The 21,063-nt window shown below is 53.0% G+C and overlaps 1 protein-coding gene across 1 annotated transcript in view; it reads right to left on the reverse strand.

Moving 5' to 3' along the window:
• Nucleotides 1–20,613, reverse strand: part of PKD1 (polycystin 1, transient receptor potential channel interacting) — an 83,435-nt gene extending 62,822 nt beyond the window's left edge. Inside the window, exon 1 of the mRNA XM_053957433.1 lies at nucleotides 20,375–20,613. Within this exon, the coding sequence (XP_053813408.1) occupies nucleotides 20,375–20,613 (239 nt within the window). The remainder of the gene's footprint in view (nucleotides 1–20,374) is intronic.
• Between the last annotated feature and the right edge of the window lie 450 nt (nucleotides 20,614–21,063).

A 21,063-nucleotide genomic window follows, 5' to 3' on the forward strand; every position in this document is an offset into this window, starting at 1 on the left:
AAATCCCTACTGGAACAAAAACACTCAAGGAATTCCTCTAAGCAGCAGCTCTGGTTGATGCTCAGTGCTGTAAATCTGAGGGCAGGGCAGACCCCAGGGCAGACAGAGCACAGGGACCTGGCCTGAGGAGGCCAAAGGACAGGCTTCCCCTAATCCCCCCTTGCCGGTGCCGACACCGATTCGAGCTCCCCCAGTTTTTTTTCAAATTTTCAAATGTGGTTGTTTGGGTTGGAGGGCTCTGCTCTCAATGTTTTTGCAGCATGTTCAGTATAGAACCTTAAATATCTTCCTTCTGAAAACAAAACCCAATTAGAACCCAATATAGAGCTGCCGGTTCCCGTACAAAAGCCATTTGCATGTTTCTGGCATTAATAATGTGTGTGGTTGGGCTGCTTCCTTTTAGCATTAGAAAGTCTTCTGTGATGCAGTCAGAATATTTCTGCTTCAAAAACGCTGATGTTCAGAGGCCCCAGAGTAGGTACAGAGGAAAAGGAGCAGCTTGCCTGGGCCTCAGCTGCCCCTCTAGCAGACTTTCTGAACAGGTTTGGGAGACAGAAAACCATTTGATCCCTGCCAAAGTTCACAGAATCCTGGAATGGCTTGGGTGGGAAAGGAACATAAAGACCATCCAATTCCACTCCCTGCCATGGGCAGAGACACCTTCCACTACCCCAGGCTGCTCCAAGCCCCATCCAGCCCGGCCTTGGACACTTCCAGGGCCTCCACACCTTCACAGGGAGGGATTTCTTCCCAATATCCCGTCTAAATCTACTCCTCAGAGTGCTCTCAAGTCAGATCATGTGCAGGTGATGCACATTCCTGGTTCTCTCCGGACCACTGTGCACAGGAGCCTGCTCAGTGTCCTCCTCTGGACCCACCCTGACCAACAGATCCATCCAGGGGTCCACCCGCTCCCACGTGTTGTACATCAAAACATCCAACAGCCCCTTAAAATCCCAAGGGTTCAAGTGGCACAAGTGACTCCTCAGCAGTGACACAGCTGGAATGGCACGAGCCTGACACCGCAGCCAGCAAGGGTCTGGATCTCCTGGGTTCAGCAGGACTTGCACATCCAGTTCTGCCCATTCCTTGGAAAACCTGAACTCCAGATAGGAGAGAGCCAAAACTGTAACAATGAGCTGCCTGAGATGAGTTATTGTCCACACTTCTGCCAAGTATCAGGGGCTGAGAAATCCACTCTGCAATGTATCTGGAGGTATGGGGTGGAGACCAAAGGACAGATCCCTGGAAAGAGCTCTGGAAGAATGCTCCAACCAAGTCATCAGCCTATCCTGGAAAGATGCAGCTGACCTCGAGATAACCTGCTTGCACTGCTCCCCTCAGCTCAACTCTTCCCCTTGGCCTGGACTGATCTCCATCTGTCCAGAGCGACAAGAACAATTTACCTCTGACCTCTGGCTCGGTCAGACCCTCCTGGGCTCGTCTGTGCTGGCTGTGAAAGAGCTCCTGTGCAGCTCCTGTGCAGCCCTTCAGCAACTGCAGAGCCTCCTGTGCCCCAAAGGGCTCGTGCTGCAGCTCAGGGGAGACGTGGGGCTCTAGAAAGAGCTGAGAACATGGGTGTGCTCCTCCTTAGGGACAACGAGAACCTCCACGCTGCCTTGGAGAAGGACACGGAGGGCTCTGAGCCTCCACCCTCCACAGCCCAGAGCCAGGCCTCATCCCCTCTCCTGGCACACGAGTGATCCACAGCTGTGGAAAAGTCACACGTGTTCCAGGACACGTTGTCTGCAGAGCATCCTTTTCAACCCAGACCCAGGAGAAGCAGGAGGAGAGCACAGCAGCCATTCCACAGCCCGCGGGAAGGAGCCCCAGTGTTCTTCCTGGTGGAACCAGAGCAGGCACAGAGCTGGTGCCACGGGCTGGACCCACATCCCTCTCCCACAGGGAGCTGCTGCTCCTGCAGGCTGCCTTCCCTGGGCAGCCTGGGGAAAGAGAGGTCTCTCCCTCCAATAAAACACGATCCAGACTCAACTGGAGGGTCCCAGGCCAGGCTGGACGGGGCCTGGAGCAACCTGGTCTAGTGTCCCTGCCCATGGCAGGGGGTTGGAATGAGATGGTCTCTAAGGTCCCCTCCAGCCCAAACCACTCCATGATTCTGTGATTTTTCTGTGAGGAATCAGAGGAAGGATAATTCCATTCACTTCAGACTACAGGTCCTGACAGGGATCTGTAAAAGGGAGGATCACCACAGTGCCTGTTCCCTTCTCTCACAGGACCAATGCCTCTAATCCTTTTATAAGAACATCATTAGGTGGAATAAACTGTCTAGAGTAAAAAAAAAAAAAAGGTCTTGCAACTCTGCTAATCTTCTTAATGATTTAATACCTGCAAGTACTACTGGGAGGTATCCCTTTCCTGATCCCATTAAATGCTGCTGTACAAAACATCTCACACACTTCAGCATCCTACTGTGGATCTTGTTTTTAAACAAAGCCAATTTCTCTGGAGAACAAGCGAGGGTTTCTGATCCCACAGCCCCGCCAGTTTTAAAAGATCTTCTAAAGGTCTGCCTGGGGGATTCCAATAAGTCCTGGCACAGATCCTGCAAACAGTAGCAAAGCTAAACAGGGTACGGCTGTGATTGCAGAGATCTCTCACTGCCAGCACAAATACACAGCCTGGGCCATTCAACCTTTTACAGCACGAAAGTCACGGACAGTTGATGATTCACAATCAGCATTTTCCCTCCTACTGCAGCCACCCCTTTCCTTTAATTATTCCACCTCTCTGGCAAGCAGCTCTTCGCTGCAGCTTTTGTGACACTTTTCCCCCCCGACTTCTTCATCACATTGACAAGGACAGGGCACATCCCAAAGTCCCCTGTTTGATTTCCCCATCTGGCACGGGCTGGTGAGACATCCCAGGCTGGGTTCAGCCAGCCAGGGTTGGCCATTCCCTCGTGTATGGGACCAGAATGAGGTTGGAACACTCCATTCCTTTGGAGAGCTCAGAGTAAGGCTGAGGTGGCTTCATGGGCCTTGTTTGTGCTGGTTCTTCTCTTTTTCTTTGCATATGCACAGCCAAGAGACATTTCCTTCCCAGGTCAGTATATAAATATATGTAAATATGTGCAATATTAAATATATAAAATATAATAAATTGTTGCCTACTCGCCACACAAGCACGTGCTGGGACTGACACTGGTACTGATTCTTCCTCTCAGAAATATTTTCTTAATTATGAAAATTTAATTTTCATAATTTAATTAATTTTCAGTTTAAATCTTCCTCAGCTCAGGGCTTTTCCAAAGTCCCCCAGCACAGGCCCTGTGTTGATTCACCTGTAATCCAGGTGTAAGTCAAACACCCCAAGTCCCCACACATCACACAGTGAAAAACTCACCAAGAAAGGGCAAATGAACCATGAGAGACCCCTGGAGCTGACACAGACATCTTAAAAAAGAGAAAGTCACACCCCTTACAGTTCATGGATGTTTTCCCTACAGTAAAACAGATGGATTTTGTTGTTGTTGTTGTTTCAGTTCATGCTGGTTAAAACAGAAAGCCAAGGCACAGGGGCAACTCAAACATGGACAGTGCTGGCTGAGGAGCCTCTGGGGAGGCTGATGCTTCACTCCAGGTTCAGGTAACTGTCTTGGACTGTGCCTCAGTTTAATGATTAAATCCCAAATTACTCTTCCCCGTTCTCCAGAAAGCCACGAGGGTGATTGTGTAAGAGGGTGTTCGCGGCGCACACAAACCACCAGCAAATCTGCTTTGTTTAAAAGGGAAAGAGGAGCAAGGAAACACCAAGGCAAGGCCAAGACAAATAAAATGGGACAGACAGAGTGCCCCGAGGAGCCAGAGCAGGCAATGTGCTCCGTGCCCAGCCCTGCGGGGACTGGAAGGCTCCCAAAGCAGGCTCGGATCAGCAGGACACCTAAGTGCAGCCTGACCCCTCCTCAGGCTCCTCACAGACACTCTGCAAGGTCTGGGTAAACGTCCCTGGTAAACTTTGGACACCACAGCAACGTCAAGAAGGATGACACTCATAAATCAGCGCTGCTGGCAGAAGGAGAACTTGCCCAGCTCTCTCAGACACAGCATCGCTCTCAGGATTTGCAGCAGACACTGAGTTAAGCTGCATCTTTGCTCTCATGCTAAACCACCTTCTTGCCAAGGCTAAAAATTGCTCCATGGCGTAATCACAAACTGAGGCACAAGAGAGAAATAATAAATTTTGTTCCCATATAATAATAACAAGTCAGGTTTCCATAGCACCCCTCTTCCTCTCAGATCCAAGAGGACATTACTGACTTCACTGCAGCGGGCTCCATGCACGGGGGTTATGTAACCCACACAGCCACTGCTCTGAGGATCCAGCACCACAGCTCAGCTTAACATGGAGAGAAGGATCAGCAGTGCCCGAGGAAAAGGCACGGCACAGGGCAAGAACTGAACCCTCCACAACGCTGCTGATCCAGGGTCTGCTCTGGTTGGAAAAGCCCTCCAACACCAACGAGTCCAACCCATGAGCTGTCCCCACCTTGTCACCCAGCCCAAGTGGCAAAACGGGTGGGAAAAACACTACCTGGGCACCTGTGGTCAGAGGAGCTCCTGGGCCATGCACCAAAAGACAAAGCAGGTCCCTTTTCAGCTCGGTGCTGCTGGGATCACTGTGCCTGTGCCAGCAGCTGCCCACAGCTCTGCCACTGCTCGGTGTCACTGCAGCTCAGAACACAGAGACACCAAGGCTTGTCCCAACAAGCAGTCTGTCTGTCCCAGCTCATCCCATGAAAGGCTATCAAAGAGCTCCTCTGTGGTAAATACATTTCTTTCTCTCTCAGGATTTTTCATAGAGGAGCACAGAGAGAGGAAAGAGAAAACAATTTCTATTTCTGCTCCTTGTTTTCCCCATGTGGAATGTGTTTGGAGAATTGTTTCCCTGGGGTGATGGCTTGATTGGATTCTGGTGAGGATTGTTTGGGGCTGGTGGCCAATCCAACCCACCTGTGGCTGTACTCTCAGAGAGGATCACGAGTTGTGAGTTAGAGATGGGAGTTAGAAAAGTAGGTTTGTAGTTTTTGTATCTTCCTTTATATAATAATGTATTATAGCATAGTTATAATAAAGAAATCATTCAGCCTTCTGAACTGGAGTCAAACATCAGCATTTCTTCCCATTAGGCTCACCTGCATTTTACAATACTCCTGTTTCCCCACAGCAGGGTCCAGCTGGGAGCAGGCAGGCGTGGGGAGCAGAGGGGAAGGTGCAGGGATGGAGGAGCACAGAGACCCCAAGGCTTGTCCCAACAAGCAGTCTGTCTGTCCCACCTCAGCCCATGAAGGCTGTCAGAGAGCTCCTGTTTCCCCACAGCAGGGTCCAGCTGGGAGCAGGCAGGCGTGGGGAGCAGAGGGGAAGGTGCAGGGATGGAGGAGCGCCCGGCCCCGCGCTGCTCCCGAGGCACAGGCGGCTGCACGCTGCCCGAGCTCCACTCTTCCCTTCTTTTCTTTCTTTCCACTCTTCCTTTCTTTTCTTTCCACTCTTCCTTTTCTTTTCCACACCCTGCTGCCAGGAGAACTCTGAGAGCTGCCTCCTGGCCTGTCTGGCCAGCGCTTCCCAAGCGGAGCAGCCCCGGAGAGCGCAGCCTGCACACACGGGGTGACCACGGGGCTGAGAGCCTTCCCACAGCCTGGCAGGGGCTCGGGAGGGCACGGAGTGGCTCTGGAGCACATCTGGCATTTGGGGAGCTCCACAGGGAGGGCAGCTCCCCAGCTCCTGCAGCACAGAGGGATGATGCTGAGGCTATCAGCAAAGGAAGGGAATTGTAGAACCACAGAACCGTTGGGTTGGAAAGGACCTTAAAAATCAACCAGATCCACCCCCTGCCATGGGCAGGGACACCTTCCACTAGACCAGGTTGCTCAGAGCTTCATTCCACCTGGCCCTGGACACTTCCAGGGATGGGAAGAGGGAAGGGAAGGCACCAGAAGCAAGATAACCATCTTTTGTCCATGCTCAGCCTGGGCTGGAACTGCTGAGTGGGTTTTGTACTCCTGACTGGTGTTCCCATGTAAGACAAAAAGGCAAATCACAGAATCACCATGGTTAGAAAAGTCCTCTAAGGTCGCCACCTCAGAGGCCTGAGCATGGATTTCACATGTTTTTGTTACATTCAGAATCATCAGGCATTAAGACATCTTTTGTGAAGCAACCTGGAGCCCTAGCTCCTACATTCAGCTGAATTTGAGCAAATAAGAATTTGCATCTGTTTCTTGTGTGTTGGGCTGCTTTTTTTTTTTTTTTAATTTCCTGCTCTGTGAAACAGGAGGAGCAATAAAATCAAGCCCTTGGAAACAAATGACAACTGTTTAATGGAGTAAAAAGAAATCCCAACACCATCCTGGGCTGTTTATGCCACAGCTACTCAATGCACAGCTGAGTACACAGGTAGAAGAACAAGCTCCAAGTCCAGACTTCCTCACTTTTATGGGTTTAAATTGGATCCCACTCAGTGTTTAAGGCCATTGTTGATCTGCTAACACATTCTGCAGCGTGACTAACACCAACTGGGTTATTTTTCACTCACATGTGAAAAATTCCTCTACCTGGTCCTGTGGTACATGGCTCTACATCACTCCTCTTTACCCCAAAAAGAATTAGAAATACACTCAGTCTTTGTCCTAAAAGAAGTGGTGGGTTCCCTTGTCTCCTGGAATCATGACATTAAATTAGAATCTCTACTTTTTCCTTCCCTGCTATTTTGTTGAAATCTATTATTCCTCTGTATCTCCTCAGTGAGAGACACAGATGCCTCCAGATGTCTCCTACATGGGAGTTCAGGCTCAAAACACGAAAGGCACCAGCATTTGGCCTTCTTTTGTTTGTTTTTAATCTCAAGATTTATGAGAGGTAGTTGATTCATGTTTGGGCTGGCAGAGCTGGACTTTTGTAAGTAATTGCATCCATGCTATTTTATTAATTAAGATAAGTTCTCTCACTTTTGTCTGAGTTGTTGGGGATTGACTACTGTGAGAAAAATCAAGATCTTTCCTGGGTCTCGGGCAGGTGGAAGTGCAGACACTTCCTTCTCCAGGGCCTGGCCCAGGCACACGAAGGGAAAGGTGCAGATATATCAAATATCCCAGCACTGCTCAGCTCTACCAGCTCATCCAGGCGTCTCCTCTCAGAGGGGAGCTCCACCCTCAGCACAAGGCAAGAAATCCTGCACACACCAGGGCTACTGTGAGTTGTTACGTGTGGTTTTGCTTCACATACCCCCACTTCCTTTCCAGCAGCAGCACCAGAAAAAATACTGAGGAGAGAGCTTGTAGCTGAGGAATTCAGTGGATGATTAACTCCATCCTAGCTATTAACCACTGCCTCCACTCCCTGCCACCTCCTGGGAGCCCCAGTTCTGGGCAGCAGAGCTGTGCCAGCACCTGATCCCCAGTGACTGCTGTGCAGAGTGCTCAGGTGATGTGGATGGCTCTGGCTGTGAGCTACAACCCCTAAAGTGCAGCAATGATTAATCCAGAACCCCAGGACAGGTCCAGGATGAAACGTGGCTCCCCTCGTCGCGCCGAGTGAGTCCTGCTGCCTGGAGGTCACCACAGAGGGACCTCCAGGGACACCAGGAGCAGGGCCAGCTCTTCACAGGCAGGCCCAGGGACGCAGTGACCAGCTGCTGCTACTCCCACTGCACAGCAATCCACATCCCAGCCGTGCTGTGCCACCCTTGGGACCAGGATGGGAGCGGGGATGCAGCTCCAGCACGCTGAAGATGCTCCAGGGGCAGCTGGATCCATGAGCAGCCCCAGCCCCATCACCTCACAGCAGCCCCACGTGCCAACCCACGTGTTTGTCACACTCTGCTGCACCTCAGGACACAAACTCCCTGTGTGACCCCAGGCACCTCCCTTGCTCTGTGCATGGAGCTCCTACAGCCTCACCCCAGCTGGAAAACAGCAAGGGGAGGCTCAGGTTGGACATCAGCAAGAATTTCTTCATGGAAGGGTTCTCAGGCAGTGGAAGGGGCTGCCCAGGGAGGTGGTGGAGTCACCATCCCCAGAGGTGTCCCAGAAATGGCCGAGGACATGATTTGTGGTGGCCTTGGCAGTGCTGGGGGAATGGCTGGGCCCAATGATCTTGGAGGGTTTTCCCAGCCCTAACAATTCTGTTATTCCAAGATTCTCCTGTCACACAGCCTGCGAGCCAGCCAGAATTAGGAGTCCAAGAAGTCAAAAGAAACAAGTGCACGGGTGGATTTGCAGCAAGGAGGAGGGCTGGAGCCATCCCTGCCATCTCAAACTCCAGTGGGAATACTGAAATGCAGCCACATTCCTCTCAGGAGCTGCTCCCCTGCACTGGACACAACACTGACTTCCCACCTGGGGCTGGGGTGTCTCTGCTCGGGAAACTGATGGCTCTGCCCTGAACAAAAAAATACAAATTGGGCAGAAAACAAAACTTTGCTTCTTTTTCAGATCCTTTAAAAGCAAAATTAATGGTTCTCCAGGTGTGGGAGCACAGTGGGACCCTGCTGAACTCGGGATGTTCCCCCAAGCACAAGGCTGTGTTTGGTTCGGAGGATGAGGAAGAAGAGGCTGAAGGCAGGGAGTGGGAAGGCAGGACCAAGGGCACCAATGAACCTGTCAGAGTGAGTCCACATCTCCATTTTGCTGCCCTGATGCTCACCTTGCTCAGCCTGATGGGTCACCTTCCCAAGAGCAGCTAGGGGATGTTTTACTGCCTCCTCAGGAGGATGGCAGAGCACCAGGCAAGCAGGAATTACAAATCCAGGGCAGCCAAGCACCCCACGAGCACCTAATTCCCACCAACAACCAGGACAATACTCAGCGAAGCCTCAGCCCCACTCAGGCAGGGAGAGGGAGGCAGAGGAATGAATCCCTGACAGCCCAGCCCACACCACCAGGGTCAAAGTGAGAACAAAAGCAGGAGTCCTGCTTCCCCCTGCACGTCCCAGCTCTTAGACAACACTGCCCCCAGTAGCTCGGCTTTCCTCCCCAGCCAAGGTAAGCACTGCTCTTCCCTGAGCGCCCAGGGGAAGCTACTCCTGGCCTTGCTCACAGCCTCCATGGCTGCTGCAGGACCCAGGAGCTGCAGAGCAAGCCAGGAGAGGGAACAGCAGCTCCAGGAGCTCCCCCTGCTCCGTGGGAACAGAGGAAGCGTGGTCAGTCTGCACAGGGAGCTAAAGGTGCTGATCAGAGCACCCAGCTGCGAGAGGAGGATGCCGAGCTGGGCTGCGCGTCCTCCGAAGGGAGACCAGCCACGGCGTGGACTCAATGAGCTTTGGAGGTGTTTTCCAACCTAAACGGTGCTGTGAAAAGATCCTCTGATGACTTATGGAACGTCCTTCCCAAGCACCAGAGTGGACCTGCCTCAGGGGAAGCTGTGGGTCCTGTGGGAGCAGCGGGGCTGGGAGAGGAATTTCCAAACTCTCCCAGCTCTCTCTGGAGTTATGGCATCAAGCTGCAGACTTGGATGTGTCTGGCTAATCCTCAGGAAGACAGAGCACAGCAGTGGGCTCTGCTGGCTTGTTTGAGAGATCTGATGGCCAGCTGTAATTAACCCTTTAGTTGCTGCAAAGACTAACTTATGCCAGAGGGAAATATTCCCACCTGACTGGCTGCACAGCACGGGGCACAACACACAAAGCAAAGCAAAGCCAAGTTAATGCCACTCAAATTTGTGGCTGCACCCGATGCAATCCGTGCATGTAATCAGAAATTCAACTACCCAAGGCCCAGTGGCATTGCTGCCTTGACAGTTCACTGTCCTGCAAGCATTGGAAAGGCACAGAGCTTTCCAAGTAATGGTTAATGAGTGGATGCAGGGAGTGACAAGAGGGAGCACAGTGAGGGCTCGGGGGCTGGCTCTTGGGCTACTGAAGTTATTGTGTTGCATGAAGCACAGATTCAGGAAGCAGTGATGCTCCTGGCACTCCCTGCAGACAGCAGGGTGTGTCCTCCCTCTCAATTAAACCTTGGGAATTGTCTTGTGTCAGCCCAGCAGAACCTCGAGTGCCACCCAGAGAGCTCCAGCTTTGTCTCCACAGTGCTGCTTGATCTGTGCTGTGCCCTACACAGGAGAAGCACCTTTCCTTTTCATTTTCCTTAAATAAAGCCCTTCCTTACTGCTGTAGGAGCACAACCCACCACAGATACCAGCTACAGTGAATTTTCTTAACACAACTCAGAGACTAACAAAGCCTAACCCTTGGCCTCTCCTAGCTTTTGTTTTCCCACCTCAGTTTTGTCTACACTAATTTTTTTAAGACTTCTGATCCAAACTTTGCACCGATCCATGCAATCAGAGGTCGCAGAGCTCAGTCTATAAAGCCACTGACTTCATGTTTTCCCTCCGTAGGAGTAAAATAATGTTCCCACACTCTGATAGAAACCTTTGCTCTGCACAGATTTAATTCATTACTTATGAATCTCTGGCCAACGCCACTCTTCTCATGGCAGTGGCTCTCTATTTGCAGTTGTCTCCAGAGTCTGGGAGGACAGGGAATCTTCTTTTTGCTGTGTAGTGAAGGAGCTGAGAAGGGATCCTGACTAATGGCTCCACCAGCTCCTGCTTATGCTAACAGTCCTCTTCCAGAAAATCACCCAGGTAGCAGCAACGAGCTGTCCTCTACAACTGCTTCACAGAGCGTTGGGTGGGAGCCAGGGTATTTTCCAATGGAAACTCTTCTCCCAGGGAATCACTCCGCACCATATTTCAGCTGAGTGCTGTGTTTGGCTTTAGGGAATAGGAGGAGATTTCTTTTTAACTGTGCTATGCTTAGGTGTGAGGGACACAAACCACTGAGGAGTCAGTTCGCATCCTGCTGGAATCACCGAGGGGGCTGGGATGGCAGCAGCTCTGCCAAGCTCCAAGGCAAGTGCCCATATTGCAAGCTGATGCTTTCTCAGCATTGCCTGGATCACCTGCAGGTCTCAGGTAAGAGCTGCCCTTCTGCTGTGCCTGCACCAGTCCATGAGGTCCCAGAGCGGGTACAGCAATAGGGAACACGGAACGTGCCAGTCGATTGCTCTTTCCGCATCCAAACCCCTCCTTTGCAAGCTCACTCTTTCCACAAAGCTTTCCAACCCTTTTTTTTCAGCTGGGGAGGGGTGAAACCCAACTCTGCTGAGGGCCAGCAGCACCACACTGCCCGCACAGGGCTCTGCCAGAGCTCAGAGCCTTTCCCCAGGCCCCCACCGTGCCCCTGGGACCTGTCTGGGGGTGACGAGGCAGTCACCACCCTAAAAACCCTGTCCCTCTCCTCTTTTGGTGAAACAACACAGCTTGGCTGAGGGAGTGCAAAGCACAGCGACGAGGAGGGAATGAGGCTGCAAAGCTTTTCTCAGAGGCTCCACTCTGCATCCCATTGTGGTTTCCAGCTGTTCCCTCGGCTCTCCAAGCCCCAGGAGAGGAACCGTGGCACACGCGCTGTGCTGGGAGCACGTGGCACGGAGCAGGGCCGTGATTCTTGCTCTTATCACCCCGCAGAGGGCCTGGCACTGCCTGCAGAGCGTGGCTGGATGGTTCCCTCTGCTCCCAAAGAGCCGCACAGCCCCTGCTCATGGGAGGGCCAGCACTGGAGCAAGCCAGGAGGGAAAACCAGCGAACATTCCCAGAGGAATGCCAGCTGGGGCCATGAGCATCCCCTGCAAGGGGAAGGCTTGTTTGGCACCTCTCCTGACAGCCCAACGCCCCACAGGGTCCCCAGCCTGTGCCAGGACGGGCATCCTGCTCCTGGAAATGTGGCATTTGGGAGCCCCGGCAGCAGGGGCAGGAATGGAACAGCTGGATTTTCCAAGCCACACGTGGAAAGGCTGCATTCAAGCCCTAACCCAGGCAGCTGTGAGGCAAGCGGGTGAACGGAGAGGTACAAAAATAGGCACTTCTGTAGTGCTTCTTCAAGCAGCATTTTTGAACTACAAAAATACACCAAAAAAAACCAAAACAAAACAAAACAAAAAAAAAAACCACGGGATTTTTTTTTTCCCCAGTTCTCAAAAGGATCCATGTGCTCCCACCAGTTTTAATGATCAAGGGATCATCCCCCCAGCCCACCACCCTGGGGCTGTGTCAGTGCAAGAATCTCCCGCGAGATGCTCTCACCAACCTGCCCCAAACCCAAATCCGCAGCTCCAGCCCGGCCTCACTCCACCCCCTTCCCGAGGCGTGGTTTGAGAGAGAAACGCTCAGCTTCGGCCAACACAATCCGGCTGGGCTCTGCTTTCCCAGGCTTAGCTGTTCCTCGGGTTCCTCCCTCCGGAGGACTCAGCCCACACCCTGGGTCCTCTCTTTAGAGCGCCACTCCCACGGCCCCGGCCCGGGGAGCCCGCTTAACCCATTCCTAGAGCCTGCTTAACCCATTCCTAGAGCCTGCTTAACCCATTCCTAGAGCCTGCTTAACCCATTCCCAAACCCGCTTAACCCATTCCCAGAGCCCGCTTAACCCATTCCCAGAGCCCGCTTAACCCATTCCCAGAGCCCGCTTAACCCATTCCTAGAGCCTGCTTAACCCATTCCTAGAGCCTGCTTAACCCATTCCCAAACCCGCTTAACCCATTCCTAGAGCCTGCTTAACCCATTCCTAGAGCCCGCTTAACCCATTCCTAGAGCCTGCTTAACCCATTCCTAGAGCCTGCTTAACCCATTCCCAGAGCCCGCTTAACCCATTCCCAGAACCCAGTTAACCCATTCCCAGAGCCCAGTTAACCCATTCCCAGAGCCCAGTTAACCCATTCCCAGAACCCAGTTAACCCATTCCCAGAGCCCACTTAACCCATTCCCAGAACCCAGTTAACCCATTCCCAGAGCCCAGTTAACCCATTCCCAGAGCCCACTTAACCCATTCCCAGAACCCAGTTAACCCATTCCCAGAGCCCAGTTAACCCATTCCCAGCAGGAGCAGAACCCATTCCCAGAGCCCAGTTAACCCATTCCCAGCAGGAGCAGAGCCCCCGAGCCCTGGCACAGGGCTCCACAGCATCCCGGGCGAGCCCCCAGGCCAGGGGCAGCACGGAGAGGAGCCGCTGCCTGTCCCCGCAGGGAAAATCCTCCTTGGCCTCTGGATCCTGGTGCTGTCCCTGCCAGAGGAGCCCGGAGCAGCCGCAGGGATCCTGCGGGAGCCAGGGCTGAGGGGCTGCCAGGGGATGTTGCAATGGAGCTGGGAAGGGGCCATTGCTGGGGATCTGCAAGTACCACAGAAGCAGGGGATCACCCCACGCTCTGGCTTGGGAGGGACCTCAAAGCCCATCCAGTGCCACCCCTGCCATGGCAGGGACAACTTTTACCATCCCAGGTGCTCCAAGCCCCATCCAGCCTGGCCTGGGGACACTTCCAGCTTCTCCAGGCAACCTCAGAGGGAACAATTTCCCCCCAGTATCCCACCCAGCCCTGTCCTCTGGCAGTGGGAAGCCTTGTCCTGGCACTCCATGCCCTTGTCACAAGTCCCTCTCCAGCTCTCCTGGATCTCTCTGAAGGACCAGGAGGTCTGTCCAAGGAGGTGGGCACAGGCTCTGGAGGGCTACAAACCCCACCCTGGAAATGTCCCTTCCAAACCAGGGATTAACCCCTGTGACTCCATCACAGACACACAAACTGCACCGCACAGAGCCCTGAGTGCTTCACACAAGGAGCTGCCTGCACAGGCTGGCAGAAAATGAGCTGCCCAGCTGTCACCAGGAGAAACAAGGCCATGGTGTGGTGGCCAGGGACGATTTTGGATGAATAGGAGCAGCCTGGTGGAGTCGTGGCTCGGATCCAGACTCCGCGTCACTCCAGACTGCCCCGCAGGAACGAGCTGCTGCAGGCTGTGGCTGCTGGGACAGCGAGCACAGCCCTGTCCCCATGGTCCTCCAGAGCATCTGCCAGCACAACTGCAGTGAGAAATGAGGATCCCACCAGCTCCCAAAGCTGCACTGCCAGCGGGCACCCACAGCCCCAGCCTGCAGGTACAGCAGGGCCACGCTCCAACGCCCAGCAATGCCGCAGGTGGGAGATCTGTTACCACGGAGTGAATGAACATCCAGCCCTGTCACCAACCCAGCCTACCACACTGCCTTAGCACGGGCTGCTAACTGAATTCAACACGACAGCAGGTTAAACAGAATCACACAGGACCATATGCCACGTCTGAAACTTCACTGCCGAGTAAGATTTTTCCAAGGCCTGATGCCAGGAAGCAGAAGAGATTTACCTGTTCCTAACCTGAGGCCAACTATTTTGCCGTTAATGCAGCACAAACAGCTGGCTGAGGGAATTGTTTTAATTATGTGTTTTGCTTATCTGCACATAATCAAAAAGGATGCAATCTTTCAAAGGAAAGGGAAGAGCTGGAAAGCTGAGGAAGTTCAGCCTGCAGAGGAGAACGTTGCACGGAGAGCTCACAGCAGCTTCCAGTATCTGAAAGGGCCACAGGGAAGCCAGAGAGGGACTGTTCATCAGCACCTGTAGTGACAGGACAGGTGGGAAGAGGTTCACACTGAAAGAGGAAAAACTGAATGACTTCCATTTGATATATGGAAAAAATTCCTCCCTGTGACAGTGGGCAGGCCCTGGCACACGTGCCCAGAACAGCTGTGGCTGCCCCTGGATCCCTGGCAGTGCCCAAGGCCAGGCTGGAAAGGGTTTGGAGCAACCTGGTCTAAAGGAAGACGTCCCTGCCAATAGCAGAGGAGTGAAATGAGATGCTCTTTAAGGTCCTTTCCCACCCCAACTATTCCAGGATTCTGTGATTTATGACAGAATCTCTTTCCTGGTCACGGTTCCTATAAATACACTGCAAATGCTACAGCTTGTGCGTTGTTGATGCTCTTCCTGATGACAGCTATCCTTTAAATAAACGTGAATGGCAGCAATCACATGAGTTTTGCTTTTTGTGCCCTTTGCAAAGCAGAAAACTCACATTATGTTTCAATTGACATTTTTAGTTTTGGCAAACAGAGATGCCAACTTCGCTTCAGCGTCTCCGTAAAGAACAGTGATTCGATATGAAAAACAGGCTCATTCCTTACTGCAAAGGAAGGCTGAGAAATAAAGGCTGGAGAGGTCTGGTGGGACACCACCACCCTCCTTTGGGACAGGCTAGTGACCTTCAGCACAGCTTGTCCATGCAGCTGAAGGGCAGCGTGGCCGGCAGCTCCGCAGCCACTGCGGCTTTCCAGCCTTGGAGCCGCATTTCAGCAAGGGCTGGAGAGAAGGGAGGGATGGTGGAGAGGGAGACAAGGGTGGTTTGATGTGGGGGGAGAAAAGGGTGGGCTGGTGAGCAGCAGCAGCCATTCCTCTGAACAGCAACAGCACCGTAAGCACAGCCCGGGAGCAGAGCTGCCAACTTTCCACTGGGGAAGAGACGGGAAATTTTCCCCTTGAGCCTGACAGCGACTGCCTAAAATCGTGCTGTTGGCCGTGGAGGGACTAACTCACAAGTGCTGTGTCCCCCAAAACCCACCCTATTCCCCCCACTGCTCCATGCACTCTCCTCACATTAAGAGCAAGATCCAGGCAGCTCCCAGCCCGCTCCACGCTGGCACTGGAACGCACGGCTTTGCTCCTGAGCTGTCCTTCTTCCCCTGCTCACTTTGTTACTCACTTACTACAACTCAGATAAATGTTTGGGGACATGTGGAGTAAATAAAACACAAAATCAAGCTGAACTGCAACAATCAATCAAAGGACAACAAAGCTTGGAGGGACGGAGAAAGGATGACGCCGAGACGCGTTATGGAAACCACAGTGTGGAAAACGAGGCATGACAAGAGATAAAAACAAGGAATCCCATTAAACGGGATAAAAGGCAGAGGAGCATTAACAAACCATATGAGTTCTACCTTCTGAGTGAGTGGTTTTCTTTTAAAGCCACTCTTTGTGAGAGCAGAATGAAAGCAACTGAGTGAAACGCAACGAGACCTGCCGGGGGCTTGCCAGCAGGGGAAGAGCAGGATCAGCCCTCACTTTCACTCCAACAAGGAAAAAGCAACACACAGAAAGAGACCACCAGGAAACTTAAAAATTTCAGGAAACACAGGGAAAAATCAGTGCAAACAGTGCACAGGAAAAAAAAAACACCAGGTGTCAGGGGAAACCCAGAGGGTTCCACCAGCAGCTCGCCCTGCCTTGAGGGGATGTCCGAGATGTTTAATTACATTTCTTTAACATGTGGGGTTTTGTCACCACCAGGGTTTGTAGGTTTGGCTGCACCAAACTACAGATCACAGAAGTGAGACATGTTAATGCTGTTCAGGATTATTCAATCACAACTTTTGCCACAGAGCAGGAGCCACCTTCAAATCCACCTCTCCCAGTGGAGGCCTGCTCTTCCTGAGCCAGACATTTTTCTTAATACACTTTGAAACACCACTAAGAAAAGTTTTAATTTTTAGAAAGTTTCTCAGTCGTGGGAACAGCACTGAGAGTTCTCTGAAGCTTTAGGAAGGAGCACAATAAACAACCCAGCCCTCTCTAAGAGCGGAGCCCGTTCTGCTCTGACACAACACCACAGAATCGCCTCCTTGTTCACACTCAAACTATAGCTACAAATTGCTTATGGGACTGGTCCCTTCCACAGGCTGAAAGAATCTCGCTGGCAAAATATTTATCTAGCACCTCATTTGGGCCTTTTTCCCTCTCCAAAATCTCTTAGAAAAGAGAAACGCAGCCTTGTTTTTGCTGGGATATGGCTTCCTACAAGAATGACATTCCAGGCTGTCTCAGTTTTTTCTAGGAACAGCAATAGAGCTATTTTGCTTTTGTGGCCTGGACACTACTGTACAGACACTCCACTGCCTGTGGGTTTACCTGAATTAGATTTTAATTTAAATTGGATTTTTTTTTCCCCTGATAGCTTTGGAAGACACTTCAAGCCTTGAAAAGGCTTTTCCTGCATCATGTAATAATATCTAAATCTACCAATCATTGCTGACCCTTGAAATTTAAAATACCAGACTGCAGGTTCCTGAATCATAGGATCTGTTTATTTTAAGGTTTATTTAGGTGAAGTCACTGGCTGGGCAGTGCAACCCCAGGGCTCACTGCCAAATCCACAAAAAACCCCACTGGGTTTTGGATGAAAGTTCTGACCCCCAAATCTGCTTTTGCAGGAGCCTGGCGATAGCAGAGCTCCTCTGATCCCAGCTTCTCCTTCTCACCCATCCACAAATACCATTCCATGCTAATGAGGGGGAAATAAAGGAAGTTTCCACTCTCATCCTTTTACACTGAGATTCTAATTTCCACTTCAAACCTGCCACGACACCGAAGACGTGTCAGAAAGAGCCGGTATTTGCAAGGGAAAGTCGGAAAGCCTTGATGAGATTTATTTCCACCTGAGGAGTGAAACAAGCGATGAAAGCTCAAGAAACAGCTCAGGCTCAAATAAATGCGAACAAAATCCGGTAGCGCTGAGAGCAAAGCGCTTGAAAAGAGACGGATCAGAGCATTCCTGGGATGGAGGAGCTCAGAAGTGCAAATGCTGCCGCTCGAAGCGCGTCGCTCCCCCAGTCCAGCTCCGCGCGCGCTGCGCACTGCGGATTATTTGGGAAAAACAGACTTCGCTCCTGGTTCCAGCCAGACTCTGCGTTACACTTCAAGAACCTGACTCTGGCCACGGGAAGGGGCCAATATTCCCATTCGGTCTGCCTGGAGACTGCTTCCAGCGAGGTATGTGGTGTCTGCGAGCAGCAGAGCCCATTTCCTTAGTGATTCTTTGGATGGGACATTTCCCCGTGCTCCTGGTAACAGCGCGGCCGCAGTTGGCATTTATTTCCTCAAAGTTGCTCCGTCTAAAACGTCGGATACAAGAGGAATTAATTTCCTAGGCCTTGCTTCTACAGCCAGAAATTCGGAATCGCAGTTGCTGAGTGCTGCTGCGAGCAAACGCCCGGGAATTCTGGCGTTGGGAATTTTTAGAATTCGGCCTTCCTAAAGGCTGCTTTCATTTCAGAATAATTATTTTTTTTTAAACGGGTTGTTGAGATATTAAAAAATAATTCTTCCTCTAATGAGAGAATATAGAAACGTTATTTATCTGTCCGTGTTCAACAAAGGGAATGTGAAATTATTAGGCAAAACCACTCGCATAACCTCCCTGAGCCATGAGCCAGAGTCCCTTCCACCCCAACAGAAACGAATCTGTAAACTCTCCATGGTTATAAGGAGAGTGGGTGCACCTGCATTCTCTGCCATCACCAGGAGGCCAAACAGGGCAGTAAACCTGAAAGAAACCCACTTCAGCACATCTTAGCCCAGCCCTCAGAACAGGACGAGCACCCACACAGCGATGAGCTGCCTGACGGGGACGACTCCACAGCCTGAATTCCAAACACAAGCTCTGTGCCCTACACAAACACTTCTGCAATCAGAACACGGTGCCACTAACGCCATCCATCACTCTGGAGTGTTTCCCCTTCCCATGGTTTTGTTCACCTGCAGGAGCTTCATGTCCCACTTCCATCTGTCGCTGCACAATACCCAAAACATTCTGGGAGCTTTTACAACTCAGCGCCTCTGAACAACAATAACACAGTCTCAAACACTTACTACCAAAATTATTACCACAGAAACACATTGTAATAGCCCCAAATCCTCGAAAAGCTAAATGAAGGACTGATCATCACAGCCTTCAGGAGGCTGCTCCACAGTGACCAGTGAGCAGCCCAGGGAGCTGCAGATCCCCATCTCAAACCAACAACAGATAACAGAAATCCAGAACCTCCTTAATAAAAACCAGTCTTTTCCAGTTAGGGACTTTCTGCAACAAACAATGGCTGGTTTGTTTGCAGAAGTCTAAATATATCTAGCAAGAAAAGAGCTGGAAAACACCTTGGCTGCTGGATTCAGAGATGTGCACAGTTTCCTGAAGTTAGTCCAGACACAGCCTGCAGAACTTACAATGTATGTTTACTGTGGTGCTCCAAAACTTCTGCAGTATCTCTGTATTGACACAGAAAGTGGAAGCTTACTTGAGAACATCCAAATAGAAAAAGCAGACCCTTAAAGCAGCTAAATATCACCAGAAATTAGTTCATGTGAGATCTATCCACCACGCCGGGCCCCACGTCATCTTTCTTATATGAATCACTCGATGCTTTTTTCTCGTCAAGAACTGAAAAGTCGCTCCCTACGGAAAAGCAAACTTTTCCCCTAGGTCTGCTTTTTGCGTCATGCAGTGAGTTGATTTCAGTGACAGAGCACATGGACCGTTCCAGTGCCCCTCCGCGAACACGCCTGACTGACCTACCAGAGCCCCCAGACACAAACACATCTGTCATCCCACCCCAGCGCTGCCACGGAGAAACGTTTGTTACTCGGTAGCTGCGTCTTTCGGGCTTGCTTTAAAGTGACTTTAACCCCCATTCAAACACTCGCTCCCGCACACCCTCCTCCCGTTATTCCCCAAGAACCGCCCGAACACGGAACCGCCCCGAACCAAATTCCCCGCACGGAACCTCCTGGACCAAACTCACCACACGGAACCTCCTGAACCAAATTCACCACACGGAACCTCCTGAACCAAATTCACCACACGGAACCTCCTGGACCAAACTCACCACACGGAACCTCCTGAACCAAATTCACCACACGGAACCTCCTCGACCAAATTCCCCGCACGGAACCTCCTGGACCAAATTCACCACACGGAACCTCCCGGACCAAACTCCGGGCTCGGAACCACCCAAACCAAACTCCCCGCACAGAACCCCCCGAACCAAATTCCCTGCACAGAACCTCCCAAACCAAACTCCCCGCACAGAACCCCCCGAACCAAATTCCCTGCACAGAACCTCCCAAACCAAACTCGCGGCACAGAATCCCCCGAACCAAATTTCCCCGCTCGGAACCCCCTGAACCAAATTCCCGGTTCGGAACCCCTCGAACCAAACTCTCGGCACAGAACCACCCAAACCAAACTCGCGGCTCGGAATCACCCAAACCAAACTCCCCGCACAGAACCCCCCGAACCAAATTCCCTGCACAGAACCTCCCAAACCAAACTCGCGGCTCAGAACCCCCCGAACCAAATTCCCTGCACAGAACCTCCCAAACCAAACTCGCGGCACAGAACCACCCAAACCAAAGTCGCGGCTCGGAACCCCTCGAACCAAACTCTCGGCTCGGAACCCCCCGAACCAAACTCTCGGCTCGGAACCCCTCGAACCAAATTCCCTGCACAGAACCACCCAAACCAAACTCGCGGCTCGGAACCCCTCGAACCAAACTCGCGGCTCGGAACCCCCCGAACCAAACTCGCGGCTCGGAACCCCCCGCTCCCTCCACCCACCCGGGACACCGCGGTGACACCGCGGGCGGAACACCGCGGTGACCCAGCTGCCGGTGCGGGCCGATCCCCGCGCCCCCCGCGCCCCCCGCCCGTGCCCGGCGTGCCCGGTACTCACAGCGCGGTGGCGGCGGGGGGCACGGCGGCCCCCGGGCGCTCCACGCCGCGGGCCGAGCAGTTGACGGCGCAGGCGGGCGCGGCGCAGGCACAGCCCGGGGCGCAGGGCCGGCAGGCGGGGGCCGGGGTCGCGGCGAGCCCCCCGCACAGCAGCGAGCAGAGCAGGCACCAGCCCGGCAGCGGCAGCCGCGGGGCGCCATGTTTGCGCTGTGCTCCAGTGTCTCCATTTCCCAAAGGCATCTCTCCCTACGGGCATGGCATGGCCCCGGCGCGCCGCCGCCGCCGCCCCGGCCGCCCCGCCGCCGCCTCAGCGCCCGCCCGCCATGGCCCGGCCCGCTGGGGCCCCGCTCGCCGCGCTGACAGCCCCGGCCCGGCCCGGCGCCGCTCTCGGCTCCGCTGCTCCGCCCGGCCGCGGCCGCCCCCGCTCCGCCTCCCGCCCGGCGGAAACGCGGCGCCGCTCCAGCCCGGGCCGCCCCCGCTCCGGCCCGGCACCGCGCGGGGTGCCGCGGGGCACGGCGTGTGCCGGGACAGCGGGACAGCACGCGGGTCCTGGGAGCGGGAGGAGCCCGTGGGGAAGGGGTGTCCCAGGAACAGGGGGGTCCTGTGGGGATGTCCTGGGAACAGGGGGGTCCCGTGGGGAAGGGGTGTCCCAGGAACAGCGGGATCCTGTGGGGATGTCCTGGGAACAGG

Source organism: Vidua chalybeata, chromosome 16 (genome assembly GCF_026979565.1).
Source record: "Vidua chalybeata isolate OUT-0048 chromosome 16, bVidCha1 merged haplotype, whole genome shotgun sequence".
Lineage (NCBI taxonomy): Eukaryota > Metazoa > Chordata > Aves > Passeriformes > Viduidae > Vidua > Vidua chalybeata.